Source organism: Haematobia irritans, chromosome 4 (genome assembly GCF_050003625.1).
Source record: "Haematobia irritans isolate KBUSLIRL chromosome 4, ASM5000362v1, whole genome shotgun sequence".
NCBI classification, from domain to species: Eukaryota; Metazoa; Arthropoda; class Insecta; order Diptera; family Muscidae; genus Haematobia; species Haematobia irritans.
This window is the reverse complement of record NC_134400.1, coordinates 141,431,328-141,457,293: the sequence shown is the minus strand read 5'-3', so window position 1 is coordinate 141,457,293 and position 25,966 is coordinate 141,431,328. Positions and strand designations below refer to the sequence as shown.

Sequence of the window (25,966 nt, the reverse complement as noted above, 5' to 3'; positions counted from 1 at the left end):
AACCGATTGCAGTTTGCACTACTAGCGTAGTCCAAACCTGAAATATAAAAGGCAGCCCTCGTTTTTTAGATGTACTTTAAAAGTAATGACATAGAAGGAACATTAATTAATTTTTGCTGGGAAAGTAGATATAAATTTCATAGAAATACAGAAATTGTTCCGTGAATTGAAAAACCGGTTAACCGATTTTCATAATCCGATTATCTATAGATGACAATTTTTCACTATACGTTTTCGGCTTTTGTAATTGTATTTCGTTAAGCGGTGTAGGTTTTGCATATCGTAATTCTGTTCCAAAGACATGGTTTCTGTTACCCTTTAACTACCGATGTCCACTACAGAGGACATTTGAAAACGACACCAAACTCTAACTCAGCACACGCAAAGAACAAAATATATTTGGAAAACGTATACCAAAAAAGTGTTTCTTAGTCAAAGTTTTTTGAATTACATCGAAAATGTTAAACCTTTATCACCAAAAAAAATTTTATTTTTGCTATAAAAAAGATAATTTTTGTTCCAAAAACATAATCCATTTCTTTTATATCAACCACTGACTTTAAGTCTTTAATACGACATATTTTGAAGTTTCATAGTAAACATTTAATACAGTAGTATATAATGTCCAACAACTTTTCGGAATCTTTCGAATGTTAACATTATTGCCATATCAAAAAAAAAAAAAAAAATTATTGGTGTTCTGCTAGACTGTATGCATTGCTTGTGCGCTGATGCACAGAAAAAAAATCACAAAAATGTTTCCAATTAAAGTCTTAATAGAGTTTTACAAAATTTTAATTTAAACATTAAATTGGTTCAACAACTTTTTTAATTGAAACAAAAATCAATCACAACAAGTACATCAGGAGTAAGTTCGGCCGGGCCGAATCTTAACTACCCACCACCATGAACCAAATATTATAGTTTCCTTTGAAATTTCAGGGGTGTTTGATGACAGATATTCTCCCAAGCAGAGCAGTTCAACCAGTACACTTCCCGAAGATAAATTTAAAGATTTTACCTATGAAGACTATATCAGATTCTGGATTTATAAGAACCATTTTTGTTTGAGTTTTAGAGGAATAATTACCATCTCTTGTAAGTGTTCAAGAAATTGATAAAATAACGCCTTGATTTGAAATCTAAAATCTGTAGATTTTTACCCCAACTATTTAAATGATTACGAGAAGTAACATTTGGAAATACCTCTAGATATCCAATTTCAGGCAAATTGGATAAAAGCTACGGACTCTAGAACGCCAAGAAGTAAAATCGGGATATCGGTCTATATGGGGGCAATATCAAAACATGGACCGACACTCACCATTTTCGGCGCACCTCTTTATGGTCCTACAATACCTCTAGATATCCAATTTCAGGCAAATTGAATAAAACTACGGATTTTGGAAGCCTAAGAAGTAAAATCGAGAGATCGGTCTATATGGGGGCTATATCAAAACATGGACCGACACTCACCATTTTCGGCACACCTCTTTATGGTTCTAGAATACCTCTACATATTCAATTTCAGGCAAATTGGATAACAACTACGGTTTCTATAAACCCAAGACCCCAAATCGGCAGGTCGGTCTATATGGGGGCCATATCAAAACATGGACCGGTACTCACCAGTTTCGGCACACCTCTTTATGGTCCTAAAATACCTCTAGATATACAATTTCAGGCAAAGTGGATAAAAACTACGCCTTCTATAAGCCCAAATCGGGAGATCGGTTTATATGGGAGTTATATCAAAATCTCGACCGATAAAGGGTGACACGGTCAAAAATTGGGTGAACACCCCTCATTTTGAAGGTGTGTGTGTGTAGAATGTTGCTCCTATTTTGATTTTGGAATTCACTCTTCAGTTGTCAAAATGCCGTCCAAGCAAGAAGAGCAGCGTATCAAAATTTTGCTCGCGCATCGCGAAAATCCGAGCTACTCGCACGCAAAGCGTTGCAAATGTAATTAAAGTGTTTGTTGTTGTTGTTTGTTGTTTGGAACGTTTGTCGACAGCCAGGAAGTCTGGATCGGGGGGAAATCGAAAACCGGAAGCCGCTGAGACGACAAAGAGAGTTGCCGGTAGTTTCAAGCGAAACCCTAACCTCTCTCTCCGAGATGCCGCAAATAAGCTGGGTGTATCGTCTACAACCGTGCATTGAGCCAAAAAACGAGCCGGACTATCGACTTACAAGAAGGCAGTGACTCCAAATCGCGATGATAAACAAAATACGACGGCCAAAGCGCGATCCCGGAGGCTGTACACGACGATGCTGACGAAGTTTGACTGCGTGGTAATGAACGACGAAACCTACGTCAAAGCCGACTACAAGCAGCTTCCGGGACAGGAGTTTTATACGGCAAAAGGAAGGGGAAAGGTAGCAGATATTTTCAAGCACATAAAACTGTCAAAGTTCGCAAAGAAATACCTGGTTTGGCAAGCCATCTCTACCTGTGGCTTGAAAAGCAGCATTTTCATAGCTTCCGGGACTGTCAACCAAGAAATTTACGTGATAGAGTGTTTGAATAAACGTCTACTGCCTTTCCTGAAGAAACACGGTTGTTCCGTACTGTTTTGGCCGAATTTGGCATCTTGCCATTACGGTAAAAAGGCCATGGAGTGGCACGCCGCCAACAACGTGCAGGTGGTTCCCAAGGACAAGAACCCTCCCAATACGCCAGACAGCGTTGCCAGAATTGTTTCACCAAAAACCGCTAGATTTGCCCAAAAAAATAGCTAAAAAAGGCTAAAAGATGCTAAAAAATAGCTAGAAAAAAAGCTAAATTTTTTTGTATAAAAAGTCACATTTTTGATTGAAATTTAACAAATTTAAAGGCTTTATTTCACTGAAAATGTATATTATTTTCATTTTAATTCCACTTCTGTGAGACTGTAACAATATCTAAGGCATATTAGCACTGTTTGCGTATTCGATACATTTTGATTACTATCACAAATTTTTTATTGGAAGTCCTTCGTTAACGCCAACTTAAATTTCCAAATTCAGACTCGACTTCAAGTAGAAATTATTGTATGTATACGTTTTTATAATAAAGTGTTAAAAAACATCTTCTATTTTTGAACTCTATTTTGGTTTGTGGTCAAGAAGTAAAAACTCCTCACATTTAAAGACTATTTCATTAATTCTTCCTTCTTTCATGAAAAGAAGAAGGACAAAACGACTTTATCGTCTTTTGGACAAGGAAAACAGTTTTTATATGAGAAATTCACAAATGCTATTATAACCATAATTCGCGTTTGTATTTTAAAGAAATGAAATCTTTGGCCTCACGACAATTTTAATTCAGTAATATCGTAATCTCTTTAGAATATTATAATAACATAAAAAAGATAAACGAGTCAAATGATAACTTTTATGAATATGATGAAAAAACTTTACAACAAGGTGTATTTGCTACAAAAATGCCCGCATAGTGGCTGGAATCATTATTAATGTTTCAACTGAGCTTTGAAATATGTGGAAACCCTTATTCTTGCAGCAAGGCTTAGATAAAAACGCCGTTTTATCCATATTTCAATAGAAACGTGTCGAAAATAAAAAAAGCCAAAAATAGCTAAAAAGGTCATGAAAAAAAGCCAGAAAAAAAGCTAAAAGCTAAATGCATTTTTTTCCCGCTAAACGTCTTCAAAAAAAGCCAAATCTAGCGGGAAAAAAGCTAAATTGGCAACGCTGACGCCAGAGCTCCGCCCAATTGAGAAATACTGGGCTATTGTCAAGCGGAACCTAAAGAAGACCAAAAAAACTGCTAAGGACGAGCAGCAGTTCAAGGCAAACTGGCTTTCTGCTGCGAAGAAGGTGGACAAGGTGGCTGAACAAAATCTGATGGCAGGTGTCAAGCGTGAGGCCCGGCAATTCGGATTTGGAAAAGCGAAAGCCCAACTGAATAGTTTTCTTGAATTTTATACTAATTGAACTTGAAAAAGAAATTTAATTTGATTTTTTAAATAAACGATTTCACCGATTTACACGCGTTTTCCCTTGACCAAATTTTGACCGTATCAATCTTTATAGCCCATCTTCGAACTTGGCTTGCGTGCAGACAAAAGACGATTCTGTGCCAAATTTTAGGACGATAGCTCCATTATTGAAGACAACAGAGAGACAGACATGATTATATCGTCTTACAATTCCTCCCTGATCAAGAATATACACGTATATACTTTGTATAGTCGGAAATCCATATTTCGATGTGTTACAAACGGAATGAAAAACTTATTATACCCCCGTCACCATTGTATGGTGGTGAGTATAAAAACTAATAGTGTCAATTAATTTTTTATTTGACTTTCAATTAATTTTTTAACTGATACTATCATTTCTGTGATTGAAGACATGTCAATTAAAAATTAATTGGATCAATTAATTTCGTTATTGAAGACAAAAAATATTTTTTTGTTTGTGGCTATAGCGACAATTCTCTATTGATGACATTAACAGCTACGTAGCCCAGTGCATAGTCTGCGGTTCGATTCCCCATGCATGCGAAAGGTTAAATTTAAACAAGTATATACGGCCATAAGTTCGGCCAGGCCGAATCTTGAATACCCACCACCATGAACCAAATATTAGGGTTTCCTTTGAAATTTCATGAGGGCTTGAGGACTTGAGGACACTTCCCGAAGATAAATTTAAAGATTTCACCTATGAGGACTATATCAGATTCTGGATTTATAAGAACCATTTTTGTTTGAGTTTTAGAGGAATCATTAACATCTCTTGTAAGTGTGCAAGAAAATTATAAAATAACGTCTTGATTTGAAATCTTAAATCTGTAGAAGTAAAATCTGGAAATTTTACATTGAGTTTCAAGCAATTTTCATGATCAGTGCGCCTTCTACACCCTCAAGAAGTGAAGTCGGTCTATATCAGCGTTGCCAGAATTGTTTCACCAAAAACCGCTAGATTTGCCCAAAAAAAATAGCTAAAAAAAGCTAAAAAATGCTAAAAAAATAGCTAGAAAAAAAGCTATTTTTTTGTATCAAAAGTCACATTTGTGATTGAAATTTAACAAACTTAAAGGCTTTATTTCACTTACAATGCATATTATTTTCATTTGCATTGCATATTAGCTCTGTTTGCGTATTCGATACATTTTGATTACTATCACAAATTTTTTACTGGAAGTCCTTCGTTTTGTGGGAGCTACCTTCCCAACACCTCTATTTTATTTACTTGTTATTTTAAAATATTAAATGATCTAAGCATGCTTTGGATTTGGTAAAAAAATGATTTGTCATTTTTTTAAATAAAATTTTAGTTTGGTTTTGAAATTGTGAAAAATTCGAAATACATTACTTTTATTTAAATTGTAGAAAATACCTATAGTTTACATTTCCCAGTAAAAACATTTTCCTTTTCTTCATGAGCTATCAAAGTGCTTTAAAAACGTGCTAACGCCAACTTAAATTTCCAAATTCAGACTCGACTTCAAGTAGAAATTATTGTATATATACGTTTTTAAAATAAAGTGTTGAAAAACATCTTCTATTTTTGAACGCTATTTTGGTTTGTAGTTAAGATGCAAAAACTCTTTACATTTAAAGACTATTTCATTAATTCTTCCTTCTTTCATGAAAACATACCCATTTTTAAGTTGAATCACTTAATTATAAGGACAAAACGACTTTATCGTCTTTTGGACAAGGAAAACAGTTTATATAAAAGAAATTCACAAATGCTATTATAACCAAAATTCGCGTTCGTATTTTAAGGAGACGACAATATTTTAATTTAGTAATATCGTAATAACTTTAGAATATTATAATAACATAAAAAGGATAAACGAGTCAAATGATAATATTCCCAATAATTTACTGACAGTTTATCTAACATATTTGTATGGTAATAGTAGATTTAAAGTTTACGATAACTTTTATGTATATAAAGAAAAAACTTTACAACAAGGTGTATTTGCTACAAAAATGTCCGCATAATGGCTGGACTCATTATTAATGTTTCAACTGAGCTTTGAAATATGTGGAAACCCTTATACTTGCAGCAAGGCTTAGATAAAAACGCCGATTTATCCATATTTCAATAGAAACATGTCGAAAATAAAAAAAAAGCCAAAAATAGCTAAAAAGGTCATGAAAAAAAGCCAGAAAAAAAGCTAAAAGCTAAATGCATTTTTTTCCCGCTAAACGTCTTCAAAAAAAGCCAAATCTAGCGGGAAAAAAGCTAAATTGGCAACGCTGGTCTATATGGAGGCATTACCAAATGGACCGATAAAAACTTAATCCGATGCACGCTTTTGTGAGCCTAAAATACCAGAATATTTACAATTTCAGGCAAATCAGATAAAAACTACGGTTTCTAGAAACACAAGGAGTTAAATCGGGAGATCGTTTTTATGGGGGCTATACTAAAATATGGACCGATACTCACCCTTTTTCGCACACCTCTTTACGACCCGAAAATACCTCTAGATTTCCAATTTCAGGCAAATAGGATAAAAACTTCGGATTCTAGAAGCCCAAGACCCCAAATCGGGAGGTCATTTTATATAAGGGCCATACCACAACATGGACCGATACTCACAATTTTTGGCACACGTATTTGTGGTCCTACAATACCTCTAGATTTCCAATTTCAGGTAAATTGAATAAAAACTGCGGTTTCTATAAGCCCAAGAAGTAAAATCGGGAGATCGGTCTATATGGGGGCTATACCAAAACATGGACCGATACTCACCATTTTTGGCACACCTCTTTATGGTCATAAAATACCTCTAGATTTTAAATTTCAGGCAAATTGGATAAAAACTTCGATTTCTATAAGCCCAAGACCCCAAATCGGGAGGTCGGTTTATATGGGGACTATATCAAAACCTGGACCGTTATAGCCATCTTCGAACTTGACCTGCCTGCAGACAAAAGACGAGTTTGTGCAAAATTTCAGCACGATTGCTTCATTATTGAAGACTGTAGCGTGATTACAACAGACAGACAGACGGACATCGTTATATCGTCTTAGAATTTCTCTCTGATCAAGAATATATATACTTTATATAGTCGGAAATCGATATTTCGATGTGTTACAAACGGAATGACAAACTTATTATACCCCTGTCACCATTCTATGGTGGTGGGTATAAAAAAATTATAAAATCAAATAATTTTTTCAACATTGTTTGTATTACAGAAAAAGGTGCTAAGAACTAAATAAATTTCGAGGAAGTGAGAAAGATGCGAGGAAAGATACAATTAGCCAGAAAGTTAGAAAAAACAAATTGGAGTTCGTCTTTATGAAATTGTGTTTACATCCTGTAAAAGAATCGACATTTATCACAAAAAATATTTACTTCTCTTCAAAACAAACTTCTTTATATCGAAAAGCAAATGGGAAACGTAATGTTTGTCTAAAATTTCGTTTGGGAGAAAAGAATTATTTTTTTGCATGCACTAAGTTTCGACTTATTTCTTTATGTTATTTAAAATTAAAAACTGTAATCGAAATATGGTATAAATATTTTTCATATTGGTGGCCATTTAGGCATTTTTATAAACTTCTTCAAAAATCAACGAAGTATACGAAATTGAAATAATTTTTCTACTGTGTGTCTCTAGTAACTGGACATTCATAGAAAAACTCTAGTTGATATTATTTCAATTTCATTTTTGTATTTTTTACACTTCGACAAATATTATAGGCCAAATAGCACTCTTTTTCGTCATTTGGTGACAATTCAAAAATCAAGTTTTAAGGAGTAACCCATATAGCTTTTTAACTAATTGAGGTAGGAAAATTTTAACATTTTAACATTGGGTTTAATTCAGTAATGAAAGGGTTAAAATAAAGATTTTGCAATGGCGCTCATAAAAGGAATACTTTATTTGCTTCATATTGTACGACATACCAATGGGATTCCCAAACTACAAATGTTATTATTGTTCTTGCTCTTGACCCCATTCTATGGAAAAACTTACATTTAAAATCCATTTTATTTTCACATTTTTAACCAATTAAGACAAGATTTTAGAAAAATCAAATCGTTGTCACATATATATTTCTATATTGAATTTAGAACCAATAAAACTAGTCACCTTAATTAAAAAAAGAAAAAAAAGAAAAAACAACTTTCTACTCCCAAACAAGGTGAAACGCTTACATATATCAATATTAATTTCTGATAATTTAGGTGAAGGTCCTGGCAACCAGTCCTAATGTTACTTTTTATATTTTTTGTAAATTAATTTTACACTAAATAAATAAATAAATAAATAAAATAAAAAAAAATTTCTGATAATATGTTAAAAAATTTTAATTTACATGTCTGTCTTAAACGAAATCTAAAGCTATGTATTTTCGACTTCTTTTGATTGGCATTAAAACGAGTCATAATACTTTACTGGCCGAATAAACCGATTATCTTTAAAACTAGTTGATAGATTACTTCTTCAATTTCTGCAGATTATGATAACTTTTTCTTCAAGTAAAAACTTGTCATGCGAATTTGCTAACGAATGAAACTCCGAAATGTTAAGTAATTAAAACAAAAGATTTAAGAAACAAACTTGATGGGGATTTGTCACAACGAACTTCCCTAGAGAATTTCAATATTTTGTGTAAACTTCTCAGATACGAACTGAAAACCGTTTCATCTATTCTCTAAATGAAGGAAATAACCATACTATCCATTCAATTCATTTAGCTTTCAATATAATGCCATTGAACTAAGAAACAGTTAGCATAATATGTTTAAATCATAAATTCCCATGACAAATGAGCAATAGCCTAAAATCCAGTAGCCATAGATTATTTTCCATTTTAACTATCATCATTCCGTTTTAACTTGCCCTCATTACTAGAAAAGAAAGGTGTATGGGAAAAGATAAAAACAAAACCATATCGTATACTTACCCAAAGCAATGACTGTATCAATGCTACACTGCACTTTAGCATGTTGTTGGGCACTTTTCTTAAGCTCCACATCCGCTTCCGATGGTCGTATTGATTTATTGCCCTGCAATAGTTGATGTAAGCCCTCCATTGATTTTAAGCATTCGTCATAATATTTAATGAACTCTTCCACCGACTGTTTGGAAATAGAAACAATAAAATACATATAGATGTCACAAGTAATTAATAATTGTTTTACTTCAATTCCAAAAGAGGTAACAAAGAATTCGTATAAAATCGTATACAATTTGGTCAAAATTTTATTTCTATAGGAATTTTTGTTAAAATTTTATTCCTATAGAAAATTTTGTCAAAATTTTATTTTGTCAATATTCGACTACTATAGAAAAATTTCTTAAATTTATATTTCTATATAAAATTTTGTCAAAATTTTATTGCTATAGAAAATTTTTTCAAAGTTTTATTCTATAGAAATTTCTATTAACATTTTATTTCTATAGAAAATTGCGGCAACATTTTATTGTTATAGAAATTTTTGTCAAACTTTTATTTCTAAAGAAAATTTTGTCAAAATATTATTTTTTTTTTTAGAAATTTTTATCAAAATTGTATTTTTATAGGAAATGTTTGCCAAACATTTATTTCTATATTTATTTCTTTCGAAAATTTTGTCAAAATTTTATTTCAATAGAAAATTTGGTCAAAATATTATTTCTTTAGAAATTTTTTATTAAAATTGTTTTTTATAGGAAATTTTGTCAAAATGTTATTTTTATAGAAAATTTTGTTAAAATTTTATTTCTATAGAAAATTTTGTCAAAATATTATTTCTATAGAAACTTGTTATCACAATTGTAATTTCTATAGAAAACTTTTATTCAAATTTTATTTCTATAGAAAATGTTGTCAAAATATTATTTCTTTAGAAAAGTTTTATCAAAATTTTATTTCTGTACAATATTTCGTCAAAATTGTATTTTTATAGAAAATTTTGTCCAAATTTTATATCTATAGAAAATGTTTGCAAATTTTTATTTCTATAGAAAATTTTAACAAAATTTTATTTCTATAGAAAATTTTGTCAAAATTGTATTTCTATAGAAAATTTTGCCAAAATTTTATTTCTATATAAAATTTTATCAAAATTTTATTTCTATAGAAAATTTTGTCAAAATTTTATTTATATAGAAAATTTTGTCAAAATTTTATTTCTATAGAAAATGTTGTCAAAATTTTATTTCTATAGAAAATTTTGTCAAAATTTTATTTCTATAGAAAATTTTGTCAAAATATTATTTCTTTAGAAAATTTTTATCAAAATTGTTTTTTATAGGAAATTTTGTCAAAATTTTATTTCTATAGAAAATTTTATCAAAATTTTATTTCTATAGAAATTTTTGTCAAAGTTTTATTTCTATAGAAAATTTTATCAAAATTTTATTTCTATAGAAATTTTTGTCAAAATTTTATTTCTATAGAAAATTTTGTATAAATTTTATTTCTATAGAAAATGTTGTCAAAATTTTATTTCTATAGAAAATGTTTGCAAATTTTCGTTTCTATAGAAAATTTTGTCAAAATGTTATTTCTATAGAAAATGTTTGCAAATTTTCGTTTCTACACGCTCACAAAAAATCGCTTCTGTAACATATACTCCCAAACATATTTTGCTTCAAGCATATACATTTCTGGGTATTGCCCAAACATTTATATGTTTGATCTCTTCCATTATATTATATGTTTGAAAGCATATTGGTCTAAACAATATATGTTTGGGTAGTCTAAGTTCCAAACATTTTGTATTTTTGCATCCAAATTCAATAATGTTGTCTTCCAAAAAACAATATGTTATTATGTGAACATATAATATGTTTGGAAGCATTTTGCACCCAAAAATATTATATGCTTAAAAAAAATTCTCCCAAACAATATTGTGCTCAAAATTTTATTTATTTATTTATATATTTACAATCATAATGAATTATGAAAATAAACAGGTAATATAGGTGTTAACAACATAGGTTTTCGACCTGAATGCTCAAAATTTTGTTTCTGCCCAATTGTATATTCCCCCACATCTTTCTCACTTCCACGAGATTTTTTAGTTCTTAGCACCTTTTTCTCTAATACAAACATTGTAGAAGAAATTATTCAATTGTATGATTTTTTTATTTTAATTTTACCTTTTGCCGGACGGGGATTCGAACAGCGGACCACACAGTTTGTAAGGATCAAAGAAGTAGCTGATCAATTGCCCAAGGAAAAATAAAATGTTAATTTTGTAATAACAAGCAACAACCACCAACTTAATTCAATATCGCTCCCTGTTAAATAGCGCCCCAAGCTACTAAACACATATATGTTTATAGGCTATTTCTAAATTAATATATGTTTGCATCCAAGCATATTATATTTACAAACATTTTATGTCCCAAACATAATATGTTCCAACATATTAACATATATGTCCCAAACATGTTATGCTAGTTTATGAACATTATATGCCTGCACTCAAAAATATTGTGTTTAAAAATTTGTGTTCCAAACATATAATGTTTATAGCCAAACATATGAAAAACAGTCTTTTTCATCCGTGTATAGAAAATTTTGTCAAAATTTTATTCCTATAGAAAATTTTGCCAACATTTTATTTCTATAGAAAATTTTGTCAAAATTTTATTTTTATAGAAAATTTTGTCAAAATTTTATTTGTATTGAAATTTTTGTCAAAATGTTATTTTTATAGAAAATTTTGTGAAAATTTTACTTCTATACAAAATTATTTCAAAATATTATTTCCTTAGAAAAGTTTTATCAAAATTTTATTTTTATAGGAAAGTTTGTCAAAATTTTACTTCTTTAGAAAATTTTGTCACAATTTTATTTTAATAGAAAATTTTTTGTCAAAATATTAATTCTTTAGAAAACTTTTATCAAAATGGTTTTTTAAAGGAAATTTTGTCAAAATGTTATTTCTATAGAAAATTTTGTCAACATTTTATTTCTCTAGAAAATTTTGTTAAAATTTTATATCTATAGAAAATTTTGTAAAAATTTTATTTCTTTAGAAAATTTTGCCACAATTTTATTTCTATAGAAAATTTTGTTAAAATTTTATTTCTATAGAAAATTTTGTCAAAATATTATTTCTATAGAAACTTTTTATCAAAATTGTATTTCTATACAAAATTTGTATCAAAATTTTAGTTCTATAGAAAATTTTGTCAAAATATTATTTCTTTAGAAAAGTTTTAGCAAAATTTTATTTCTGTAGAATATTTGCCAAAATTGTATTTTTCTAGAAAATTTTGTCAACATTTTATTTCCAAAAAAAAAAATTGTCAAAATTTTATTCCTGTAAAAATGTTTGTCAATATTTGATACTTTTGACACACAAATTTCTTTAAAATAATGCTTTAAAAAATTGTTTTTTTATTAAATTTAGGACAAAAATTTTGGAAATTTGCGTCTGTTCGTTAAAGTCGCATGTCCCTAAACTAAATCAATTTTCCTTAAAGGAATGCAGAACAATTTTGATTTAAAAAAATCGTCCGTGAATTAACAGAACTATATATTTAAGTTAAAAGCGCTAAAAATATAGCCTATGACTTATTTTGAGCATTTTGTATCTTTGGTTTAATTTTTTTTTGGATCACGATAACATTTTTTATTTTGAAATGAATCTGTTATAATATGGATTTTTTAAACGAGTTCTGTGTCCTAATTTTAATCTAATGATTCTAGATTTAAAGCTACGTAGGTAATAAACGTCTTTATTTTAAAGAATCCGCATCTTTGGCTCACAAACAATACCAAAGTCCTTAAAGGAAGGTCAAAATTTGTGGATCCAAGTAAACAGTTTTTGAGTGTGTAGAAAGTATTTGCAAAATTGTATTTCTAAAGTAAATTGTGCAAAATTTTATTTCCATAAAAAAAATTACAAAATTTTATTTCTATGTTAAAATTTTATTTGTATAGAAAATTTTATCAAAATTTTATTTCCACAGAATACTTTGTCAGAATGTTATTTCTATGGAAAAATTTATTTCAATAGAAAATTTGTGACGTACCTCTTACCTGTAGAGGAATATTTTGCAAAATCTACTAAAACATCAAGAATTGCACCAATCTACCAAACATTAAAAAATCTACAATTTTTGGTAGAATTCTACTAAAGTATTTTCAAAATTTTATTCCCATTGAATTTTTTTCAAAATTTTATTTCTATAGATAATTTTGCAAAATATTATTTCTATAGAAATTTTTGCAAATTTTATTTCTATAGAAATTTTTGAAAACTATTATTTCTATAGAACATTCTGTTAAAATTTCGTTTCCGCAGTAAATTTTGTCAAATTTTTATTTCTATAGAAATGTTTTTTTTTTTAAATATTATTTCTTTAAAAAATTTTGTCAAAATGTTATTTCTATTGACAAATTTATTTCAATTCTACCAATTGTGGCCACCGAGCCCATACTCAATCGAATACCAAAAAGTTTAAACTGTGGTTTATTCCCTCCCAGAGATGCTGGTGACATAACTTCTCTATGTGGAGAGAAATTCGCCACCTGTGGTATCACAAAGGATTGAATAGTTTAAGTGAACCTAAAATATAAGGCTGACACTATTCCTAACCTAACTGGGCTTAAATGACATATGCATAAAATATTAGATAACCAAAGCCTCAGGCGGACGTCAGAATTCGATGAACATCATCTGACGGCACTGTTGAATTAACATTAACATCAAAAACTCAGAACGAACTTATGTTACTACCCAATATATCTATGTTAATTTCTTCACTAGTCACTTACCTTGCGTTGATTTAGCCACAAATCATAGTTATATTGTAAGCTGCCTCCCAACTCTTCGGGCAGTGATGACAAATCGAAATATTTTGTTAAACGGGCCTTGGACAAGACAATGGGCTAACATTTTGTTAAAAAAAGAAAAGAAAATAAACAAAAATATTTTAATACATACACGCAGAGAAGGAACATGATCACCTCAAACATGTTTCAAGAGCAAAATGTTATTTTTGTATGGTGACCATGTAACACGTTTGTCACCAAAATGTTATTTTCTCGTCAAATATAACCTGCTTGCCGAAATCAGATACATGATTTCCGAGAAAATAACATGGTTGCGAAAACCATGTTACATGGTCACCACCCAAAAATAACATTTTGCTCTTAAAACATGTTTGAGGTGATCATATTCCTTCCCTGGGTGTATGGTATGAAATTAAACATTACACAAATGGTTGTTAATACAAATGACTATTATGTCCTGGGTATCAGTCAATGAACTTTGATTTCCATAAATTTATGGGCCTAGTTCTTTAACATAATTTTAATTTTATATGTAACTCAATTAACTTACCTCAGCTTTACTTTGACCTTTGGTACAAGTTTCCACATGCTTCTCCCAGAATCCTTCCGATTTGACTAGATACAAACTGACTTTTAGGCCCTCAAAGAGATTATAAATGTAACGGGCATGTTGACGTGTTATTCGAGCCGTTGAATTTTGGGCATCTATAATAACCGCGATGCCCTTTTGCAAAATGAAGTCGCTGTAAATGGAAATTTTGAAAATATTAAAAAAAAAAAACAAAATGAAATCATCAATCATTGGCTAATTACTCGTATAATGTCGTATTTGGTTTTAGTTTTTCTTGAATCAATCGACTGTTATTGTATGCTTGATGAATGAATCGACTGTTATTGTATGCTTGATTACTGTCTACCTAACAACAATAAGAAAGGGAGTTGCTCGCAACAAATGCCTGAAGGTCTAGCTTAAATGTTTCAAAATCTATATTTGAGAATATTCGTTTTTAGCCAACCTACCCCTACTAACTTTGTCATTCCATTGAAATAAGGTTTCAGACCCTATAAAGTATCTGAATTCGTGATTGTGATCGTGATCAAATTCTACATTGGATATTTTGCATTGCTTTAGAAGTTGAGCCTTGGAAGTTTATTTGAATAAAGAAATTAAGAAAAAAAAAACAAGTATATACGGCCGTAAGTTCGGCCAGGCCGAATCTTATGTACCCTCCACCATGGATTGCGTAGAAACTTCTACGAAAGACTGTCATCCACAATCGAATTACTTGGGTTGTGGTATCTTAAAACTTCTTAACATCGTTTTCTAAATTGTGAGTTAGTCCATACGTGGTATATATTAGACAAAAAAGTTATGTATAGTTAAGTCTACAAATAATTACGAATCGATATGGACTTTTTGCACGGTACGTAGAGAGCCAGAATTGAAATATGGGGATCGCTTATATGTGGGCTATATACAATTATGAACTTGATATGGACCAATTTTTGTGTGATTGGAAATCGATTTATCTGAGGGATATATATAACTATAGACCGATATGGACCTAGTTAGACATGGTTGTTAACGACCATATACTAGCACAATGTACCAAATTTCAACTCACTCGGATGATTTGGCTTGGTACATTGGCTCCTCCAAGAGGCTCCAAAACCAAATCTCGGGATCGGTTTATATGGGGCTATATATGATTATGGACTGATATGGACCACTTTTGGCATGGTTGGTAAATATCATATACTATCCCCACGTACCAAATTTCAAGCAGATCGGATGAATTTTGCTCCTCCAAAAGGCACCGGAGGTCAAGCAAGCCAAATCGGGGGATCGTTTTATATGGGGGCTATATATAATTATGGACCGATGTGGACCAATTTTTGCATGGTTGTTAGTGACCATATACTAACACCATGTACCAAATTTCAGCCGGATCGGATGAAATTTGCTTCTCTTAGAAGCCTCGCAAGCCAAATCGGGGGTTCGGTTTATATGGGGGCTATATATAACTATGGACCGATGTGGACCATTTTTTGCATGGTTATTAGAGACCATATACTAACACCATGTACCAAATTTCAGCTGGATCGGATGAAATTTGCTTCTCTTAGAGGCCTCGCAAGCCAAATCGGGGGATCGGTTTATATGAGGGCTATATATAATTATGGACCGATTTAGACCAATTTTTGCACGGATGTTAGAGACCATATAATAATACCATGAACCAAATTTCAGCCGGATCGGATGAAATTTCCTTCTCTTAGAGGCCTCGCAAGCCAAATCGGGGGATCGGTTTATATGGGGGCCATATATAATTATGGACCGATGTGGACCAATTTTTGCATGAATGTTAGAGACCATATACTAACACCATGTACCAAATTTCAGCCGCATCGGATGAAATTTGCTTCTCTTAGAGGCCTCGCAAGCCAAATTTGGGGGTCCGTTTATATGGGGGCTATACGTAAAAGTGGACCGATATGGCCCATTTGCAATACCATCCGACCTACATCAATAACAACTACTTGTGCCAAGTTTCAAGTCGATAGCTTGTTTCGTTCGGAAGTTAACGTGATTTCAACAGACGGACGGACATGCTCAGATCGACTCAGAATTTCACCACGACCCAGAATATATATACTTTATGGGGTCTTAGAGCAATATTTCGATGTGTTACACACGGAATGACAAAGTTAATATACCCCCCATCATATGGTGGAGGGTATAACAAGTATATACGGAACTTACGTTCGGCCTGGCCGAAGCTTATGTACCCTCCACTATGGATTGCGTAGAAACTTCTTCTAAACACTGCCATCCACAATCGAATTACTCGGGTTGCGGTAACGCTTGCCGATGGCAAGGTGTCTTAAAAGCTCCTAACACCGTCTTCTAAATTGTAAGTAAGTCCATACGTGGTATATATAAATATAGAAATAAAATTTTAAACAAGTATATACGGCCGTAAGTTCGGCCAGGCCGAATCTCCTCCACCATGGATTGCGTAGAAATTTCTTCGAAAGACTGTCATCCATAATCGAATTACTTGGGTTGTGGTATCTTAAAACTTCTTAACATCGTTTTCTAAATTGTCAGTTAGTCCATACGTGGTATATATTAGACAAAAAAGGTATGTATAGGGAAGTCTACAAATAATTACGAATCGATATGGACTTCTGCGTGGTACGTAGAGAGCCAGAATTGAAATATGTAGCCCCCCATTATACAATTATGAACTTGATATGGACCAATTTTTGTGTGATTGGGGATCGATTTATCTGAGGGCTATATATAACTATAGACCGATATGGACCTAGTTAGGCATGGTTGTTGACGGTCATACACTAGCACAATGTACCAAATTTCAACTGACTCGGATGAAATTTGCTCCTCCAAGTGGCTCCAAAACCAAATCTCGGGATCGGTTTTATGGGGGCTATATATGACTATGGACTGATGTGGACCACTTTTGGCATGGTTGTTAAATATCATATACTACCACCACGTACCAAATTTCAACCAGATCAGATGAATTTTGCTTCTCCGAAAGGCACCTGAGGTCAAATCTGGGGATCGGTTTATATGGGGGCTATATATAATTATGGACTGATATGAACCAATTCCTGCGTGGTTGTTGGATAACATACCCTAACATCACGTACCAAATTTCAACCCAATCGGATGAATTTTGCTCTTCCAAGGGGCTCCAGAGGTCAAATCTGGGGATCGGTTTATATGGGGGCGACATATATAATTATGAACCGAATTCGACAAAATTTTGCATTGGTGTTTGAGGCCATATATTAACACCACGTATCAAATTTCAAATGAATCAAATGAATTTTGGTCTTTCTAGAGGCTCCGGAGGTCAAATCTGGGGATCGGTTTATATGGGGGCTATATATAATTATGGACTGATATGAACCAATTCCTGCGTGGTTGCTGGATAACATATCCTAACATCACGTACCAAATTTCAACCCAATCGGATGAATTTTGCTCTTCCAAGGGGCTCCAGAGGTCAAATCTGGGGATCGGTAATTATGGACCGAATTCGACAAATTTTTGCATTGGTGTTTGAGGCCATATATTAACACCACGTATCAAATTTCAAATGAATCAAATGAATTTTGGTCTTCCTAGAGGCTCCGGAGGTCAAATCTGGTGATCGGTTTATATGGGGGCTATATATAATTATGGACCGATGTGGACCAATTTTTGCATGGTTTTTAGAAATCATATGCTGACACCATGTACCTAATTTCAACCGGATCGGATGAAATTTGCTTTTCTTAGAGGCTCCTCAAGCCAAATCTGGGGATCGGTTTATATGGGGGCTATATATAATTATAGACCGATGTGAACCAATTTTTGCATGTTAGAGACCATATACAATATGAAATTTGCTTCTCTTAGAGGATTGGCAAGCAAAATTTGGGGGTCCGTTTATATGGGGGCTATACGTAAAAGTGGACCGATATGGCCCATTTGCAATACCATCTGACCTACATCAATAACAACTACTTGTGCCAAGTTTCAAGTCGATAGCTTGTTTCGTTCGGCAGTTAGGGTGATTTCAACAGACGGGCGGACGTACATTGCTCAGATCGACTCAGAATTTCACCACGACCCAGAATATATATAGTTTGTGGGTTCTTAGAGCAATATTTCGATGTGTTACAAACGGAATGACAAAGTTAATGTACCCCCGTCCTATGGTGGAGGGTATAACAGGTTGGCTGATAAGTCCCCGGTCTAAGAAAGAAAAACACCTTTTTTTGTCAAAATTCGTTTTTATTGTTCAACATAGTTCCCTTCAAGAGCGATACAACGATTATAACGACCTTCCAATTTTTTGATACCATTTTGGTAGCACTCATTCGGTTTTGCATCAAAATAGGCCTCAGTTTCGGCGATCACCTCTTCATTGCAGCCAAATTTTTTCCCTGCGAGCATCCTTTTGAGGTCTGAGAACAAGAAAAAGTCGCTGGGGGCCAGATCTGGAGAATACGCTTATCGCATATCCAAATATTGATGAATGATATGACCAGCACGTTCCTTTGATATCTTTAATGTCTCTGCTATCTCGATCAACTTCATTTTACGGTCATTCAAAATCATTTTGTGGATTTTTTTTATGTTTTCGTCGGTAACCACCTCTTTCGGGCGTCCTCTGCTTTCACCGTCCTCCGTGCTCATTTCACCATGCTTGAATTTTGCATACCAATCAATTATTGTTGATTTCCCTGGGGCAGAGCCCGGAAACTCATTATCAAGCCAAGTTTTTCTTCCACCGTATTTTTTCCCTTCAGAAAACAGTATTTTATCAAAACACGAAATTCCTTTTTTTTCATTTTTTCACAATAACAAAAGTTGCTTCACAAAAGAGGCTCTATCTCACAAACTAATTGACTTACAGACGTCAAATTTTGACACGAATCATTTGAAGGTTGGTACTATATAAAAATAATATGCATTTAATACTTGCGACGCCATCTATGTGTCAGACCGGGGACTTATCAGCAACACAACTTTTTCTTTGTGAAAAAGCTGAAGAGTTTTCATCCAAACTAACAAATTTGTGGGTGTCTAGTGGGTCCATTAGTTGACCTTTCACTATCCGGATTATTTTTAATTCGTCAACTTTTTGGACACGATGCTACCGATAGCAACTTGTTGTTTTCCAGCCAAATATAAATCAATCTCAGTATTACACAAATAACTAACTCTGAATGCAATAGATCCAAATGCTTTTGTAAGTTTATATACAATAAAATAAAATGTCACTGGAATAAATCTATCAGTTGTCAAACGAGCGGTTTAGAAATGATAGCAAACTTGAAGTTGCTTATAATACATTTCAGCCACATTGTACTTACAAAATATTACAAATTAATTAGAAATCCCATTTTGCTTATTTTATAGCCCAAATACCCAAAAGCTAAATTAATGACCAACCATTTAAATAGCTTTGCCGGAACTATATGCATACATGAAACATTCATAATGAGTGATAAACGATTTTACATTATCATAATCATAATTTAAAACTTTTTAGTGGTTTTTGAGCCTCTTCTACTTACCTTAGAGATCGTCGTAAATAGGCGGCGGACAACTCCAAACATTTGCGCTGCCAACTTTGAAGATCATTGATCACATTGACAATGAAGATGATTTTGCCATCACGATCAAAGCTACCTGGCAAATAGGCCGTACGGGTTTGTAAGGCATTTAAAACATCTTCTTCCATATTTATGGCTGAGCATCGATTCGTTTCGATAGAGAAGCTAATGAAGAAGAGGTGTGGTTTTTTGAAATCTTACACTGCGGGGAGACCACTGGTTTTACCACATTTTACACGAATTTAAGAGTGGCACTCAAAAAATCCGGTTTATTCCATTTGCGTCCTCTTTTTCAAAAATTTTTATAATCTATGTCTAAGACGGGATTTATTTGCTGTAATAGACAATAATCAATGGTAAGTATAAAAATTTTATTAATAAGGTAGTTTTCTCTTATATAACGGGAAGAAAGCTGAGATAGTGGTAGATTTTCTATTATGAATAATGCACTAGGTACACTGATAGAAACAAATTTTGTAATATTAATGAAATCTACAATTAAAATAAAGGGTGATTCTTTTGAGGTTAGGATTTTCATGCATTAGTATTTGACAGATCACGTGGGATTTCAGACATGGTGTCAAAGAGAAAGATGCTCAGTATGCTTTGACATTTCATCATGAATAGACTTACTAACGAGCAACGCTTGCAAATCATTGAATTTTATTACCAAAATCAGTGGCAGAAAATCCGCTTTTTTATCGACAAATTTTGTTCAGCGATGAGGCTCATTTCTGGTTGAATGGCTACGTAAATAAGCAAAATTACCGCATTTGGAGTGAAGAGCAACCAGAAGCCGTTCAAGAACTGCCCATGCATCCCGAAAAATGCACTGTTTGGTGTGGTTTGTACGCTGGTGGAATCATTGGACCGTATTTTTTCAAAGATGCTGTTGGACGCAACGTTACGGTGAATGGCGATCGCTATCGTTCGATGCTAACAAACTTTTTGTTGCCAAAAATGGAAGAACTGAACTTGGTTGACATGTGGTTTCAACAAGATGGCGCTACATGCCACACAGCTCGCGATTCTATGGCCATTTTGAGGGAAAACTTCGGAGAACAATTCATCTCAAGAAATGGACCGGTAAGTTGGCCACCAAGATCATGCGATTTGACGCCTTTAGACTATTTTTTGTGGGGCTACGTCAAGTCTAAAGTCTACAGAAATAAGCCAGCAACTATTCCAACTTTGGAAGACAACATTTCCGAAGAAATTCGGGCTATTCCGGCCGAAATGCTCGAAAAAGTTGCCCAAAATTGGACTTTCCGAATGGACCACCTAAGACGCAGCCGCGGTCAACATTTAAATGAAATTATCTTCAAAAAGTAAATGTCATGGACCAATCTAACGTTTCAAATAAAGAACCGATGAGATTTTGCAAATTTTATGCGTTTTTTTTAAAAAAAAGTTATCAAGCTCTTAACAAATCACCCTTTATAACCAAGGAAACAATTTCATAAATACAATGAAACTTTTCGTTATGGGAATGATTATTCTACTAAATAACGAAACAATTCCTACTACGGCTCCTATTCGGCACAGATGTGCTCCCAATTCTAAGCGACCGGTCACGGCTCTCCTGACTGTTATACAACTCTCCTTGGACTACTCAAGGAGTCTTTTTCTTATCTGGATCACCACCCCATAGTATTTTCGATGCCTTTTTGACCGTTGCATTGACCCACATCGCTTTATGTATCTCCCATGCCCATTCATCTTATTCGGCTCGCGTTTTTTGTGTATTCTATGTTAATTTCCCTATGTACCCTAGCTCCTATCGTCACTTCATTATCCGCTACGTTTCTTCTTATTCCTGCATGTCACGGCACCAATATGATGTGGATTCCGCCATATTCCGAATATATAATGTCTGTTGTTGACTTCATTGCCCTCTACCAATCTGTGAAAATGTTCAAGTTTTGTGGCTTCGTGTTATTTCCAAGTCATTTAACACATCCTATGATGGCACGTACTTCTGTCTGCAGGATTGTGCTGTGGTCCGATAATCGGAATAGAATCTCGGTGTCTGGATCCTCCACATATACACCCAGTTCCATCTCACCCATCTTTGAACCATCGGTGTACCTGTTGTTTCCCTCTGGGATCCCATTCATCCAAGATCATATTACTGGCGTCACAATGTCACACTCGGTTGCCACTCGTGACAAAAATAATCGACCAAAATTTGAAGAAAATTTTACCAAAAATCGACCAAATTAATAAAAAAATATTTTGAAGTTTTTGATTTTATCCAAATTTTTACTTTTATAGAAACTAATTTCAAAATTTCATTTCTGTAGAAAAATTTCTCAAAGTTTCATTTCTATAGAAAATTTTATCAAAATTTCATTTCTATAGACAATTTTATCAAAATTGTATTTCTATAGAAACTTGAAGTACCTCTTAGTTAGAGAGGAATATTTTGCAAAATCCACCAAAAGTAAAAGTATTTATCCAATCTAGCAAACAGTAAAAAATCTACAATTTTTGGTAGAATTCTGCCAACGATCATGGATTGTTGCGGCGTCAGCCATTTTACCCACCGTCTCCCTTATTATCATTTGAGGTTTCGTGTTTCCATTCCATTCTCCAAATATCTTCAATCTCATCGCCATGACCTCTGTATATCTTAAGTCCACCTTTATACATCTTAAGTCCAGTATTTCCTCCAATTATTATCGTTGACGTGGTCCTGTTTACCCCAGCTATGCCAAGACAACTTGTTTATTCGATCCGTTATAAAATTTAAACTTTCTACGAAAAAAATATTGTTCTGAACTAAAAGAGGTCTTGCAATTTAGAGGTGTGCACGTGAGTAATATTTTACTCACGCACACTCACGACGGAAAAATCTTACTCACGCACGATATTGTTTGGTAGGTCTCATGCTCAAGCACACTCACGAAAAGAAAACTTTTACTCACGCACGAAAATGTCGTGACTCACGAAATATGTCGTGACTCACGAATAATTTTATGAGTAATTTACCTGTGGGACGTGTCTGAAATCATGAGCACGATTAAAATCGAGAGCGTTATTAAACTCTTAACATCCTAGGTGTCACTAAAATTGCAAATGAATTTAACTTTGAAGCGTTTTATGTTGGAGAGCGGGATTATTTTCGTGAGCGTAATTCGTTACTCACGCACACTCACGAAGATATTATTTTCATGACTCACGCACACTCACGCCGTTGACATGAGCGTGAGTCACGAAAATGTTCGTGAGTCACGACAATTTCCTGTCACGTGCACTACTCTATTGCAATTAAAATACGAGACCTAAATTCTGTAGATTTTAAAGTGGGTGGAAATTGAAAGAAGTGCATACACGATATAAACGTGTGGCATACCTACTTTTGAATGAAAATATCAAGCAAATCGGATAGAAAATGCAGCTTCCATTCCCTCATCAAGTCAAATCGGAAGATCGATCTAAATGGGAGCTATCTCAAACATGGGCCGATATATATCAAATTTGGCATATCTCTTTATGGACTTAAAACACCTCTAGATGCCCAATTTCACGAAAATTCTATAAAATTAGCATCGTCTATATGCTCAAGAAGTTAAATCATAACTGAAGAATTAATTTAGAATCAATGCCAAGGATGCTTAAAAAATGACTTACAGGTCATATAAAAAGCCGATGTAAAATTCATTGTTGGGAGCCACCGTGGTGCAATGATTAGCATGTCCGCCTTGCATACACAAGGTCGTGGGTTCGATTCCTGCTTCGACCAAACACCAAAAAGTTTTTCAGCGGTGGATTATCCCACCTCAGTAATGCTGGTGACATTTCTGAGGGTTTCAAACCTTCTCTAAGTGGTTTCACTGCAATGTGGAACGCTGTTCGGACTCGGCTATAAAAAGGAGGTCCCTTGTCATTGAGCTTAACATGGAATCAGGCAGCACTCAGTGATAAGAGAGAAGTTCACCAATGTGGTATCACAATGGACTGAATAGTCTAAGTGAGCCTGATACATCGGGCTGCCACCTAACCTAACCTAACCTATCGTATATATGCTTAAGAAGTTAAATCATAACTGAAGAATTAATTTAGAATCAATGCCAAGGTGCTTAAATAATGACTTACAGGTCATATAAAAAGCCGATGTAAAATTCATTGTTTCAGATTTCATTTTTCCCAAGTTCCTTATCAAAACGTATCATTTGCATTTGCTTTTCTACTACATCGTTTTTGCAAGCATATCTCTCTAATAATAATGCCCAGAAAATAAAAATAAGAAAAAAGAAAAAAAAAAAGAAAATATAAACACTGTAAGTACCAATGGAGTCTAGAAGATTTCCAGTTGCATCAAAAATTATTTCTACTGGCAGCATGTAACAAGTGCAACTGGTTTAACAATTCATTTATTCGTCCCCAAACTATAGGTACATTTTTTCATGCCTTACCATAGATAGAAGTATGCCATATTAAACAAGTCATCAGCCATAGTGGTAATATGTATTTAGGCTTGTTTTTTTCAAATATACATGATTTCTCCAAAGCGATGTAGTTTTATAACAGTAAATTATATGAAAAAAGTATTTACGTAGTATTAAAGATTATTTAAAATAATGAAGTTTTATTTAAAATAAAGTTTATAATCTATGCTTCAACAAATTTTTATACCCTTCACCACTACTGTGGTACAGGGTATAATAAGTTTGTGCATTTGTATGTAACGCCAAGAAGGAAAAGTCTGAGACCCATCGTTTAGTATACCGATCGTCTTAGAATTAAATTCTGAGTCGATTTAGCGATGTCCGTCTGTCTGTCTGTCTGTTGATGTATTTTTGTGTGCAAAGTACAGCTCTCAGTTTTAGTCCGATTGTCCTAAAATTTGGTATAAGGTCCTGTTTCGGCTCAAAGACGATCCCTATTGATTTTCGGTTCAGATTTAGATATAGCTGCCATATATATTTTTCACCGATCTGGTCATAATTGGCGTGTATATCAACCGATCTTCCTCAAATTCCGTACATCCGAATATTTTATGAGTCTCGAAAAACTTGCAAAATATCAGCCAAATCGGTTCAGATTTAGATATAGCTCCCATATATAGCTTTCGCCCGATTTACACTTATTTGCCCACAGAGGCCAATTTTTTGCTCCGATTTAGTTGAAATTTTGCACAGGGAGTAGAATTTGCATTATAGCTATGCGTGTCAAATTTGGTTGAAATCGGTTCAGATTTAGATATAGCTCCCATATATAGCTTTCGCCCGATTTACACTCAAATGACCACAGAGGCCAATTTTTTACTCCGATTTAGTTGAAATTTTGCACAGGGAGTAGAATTAGCATTGTAGCTATGCGTGCCAAATTTTGTTGAAATCGGTTCAGATTTAGATATAGCTCCCATATATAGTTTTCGTCCGATTTACACTCAAATGACCACAGAGGCCAATTTTTAACTCCGATTTAGTTGAAATTTTGCACAGGGAGTGGAATTACCATTGTAGCTATGCGTGCCAAATTTGGTTGAAATCGGTTCAGATTTAGATATAGCTCCCATATATAGCTTTCGCCCGATTTACACTCAAATGACCACAGAGGCCAATTTTTAACTCCGATTTAGTGGAAATTTTGCACAGGGAGTAGATTTAGCATTATAGCTATGCGTGCCAAATTTGGTTGAAATCGGTTCAGATTTAGGTATAGCTCCCATATATATGTTTTTCTGATTTCGACAAAAATGGTGAAAATACCAACATTTTCCTAGTAAAATCGCCACTGCTTAATCGAAAAGCTGTAAAAATTACTCTAATTTTCCTAAGCTTCTAATACATATATATCGAGCGATAAATCATAAATAAACTTTTGCCAAGTTTCCTTAAAATTGCTTCAGATTTAAATGTTTCCCATATTTTTTTACTAAAATTGTGTTCCACCCTAGTGCATTAGCCAACTTAAAGTTTGAGTCTAAAGATTTTGTAAAAGTCTATCAAATTCTGTCCAAATCGAGTGGTATTTAAATGTATGTATTTGGGACAAACCCTTATATATAGCCCCCAAAACATTTGACGGATGTGATATGGTATCGAAAATTTAGATCTACAAAGTGGTGCAGGGTATATTATAGTCGGCCCCGCCCGACTTTATTA

The 25,966-nt window shown here is 33.3% G+C and overlaps 1 protein-coding gene across 1 annotated transcript in view; it reads right to left on the bottom strand.

The window, feature by feature from the left end:
• LOC142233168 (SEC14 domain and spectrin repeat-containing protein 1-B) overlaps nucleotides 1-25,966 on the bottom strand; it is a 237,324-nt gene that overhangs the window by 185,401 nt on the left and 25,957 nt on the right. The window contains exons 2-5 of the mRNA XM_075303999.1: nucleotides 19,815-20,187; nucleotides 14,266-14,458; nucleotides 13,698-13,811; nucleotides 8,883-9,057 (exon numbers count right to left, since the gene is read on the bottom strand). Of these exons, the coding sequence (XP_075160114.1) occupies nucleotides 8,883-9,057; nucleotides 13,698-13,811; nucleotides 14,266-14,458; nucleotides 19,815-19,981 (649 nt within the window). The 5' untranslated portion in view covers nucleotides 19,982-20,187. The remainder of the gene's footprint in view (nucleotides 1-8,882; nucleotides 9,058-13,697; nucleotides 13,812-14,265; nucleotides 14,459-19,814; nucleotides 20,188-25,966) is intronic.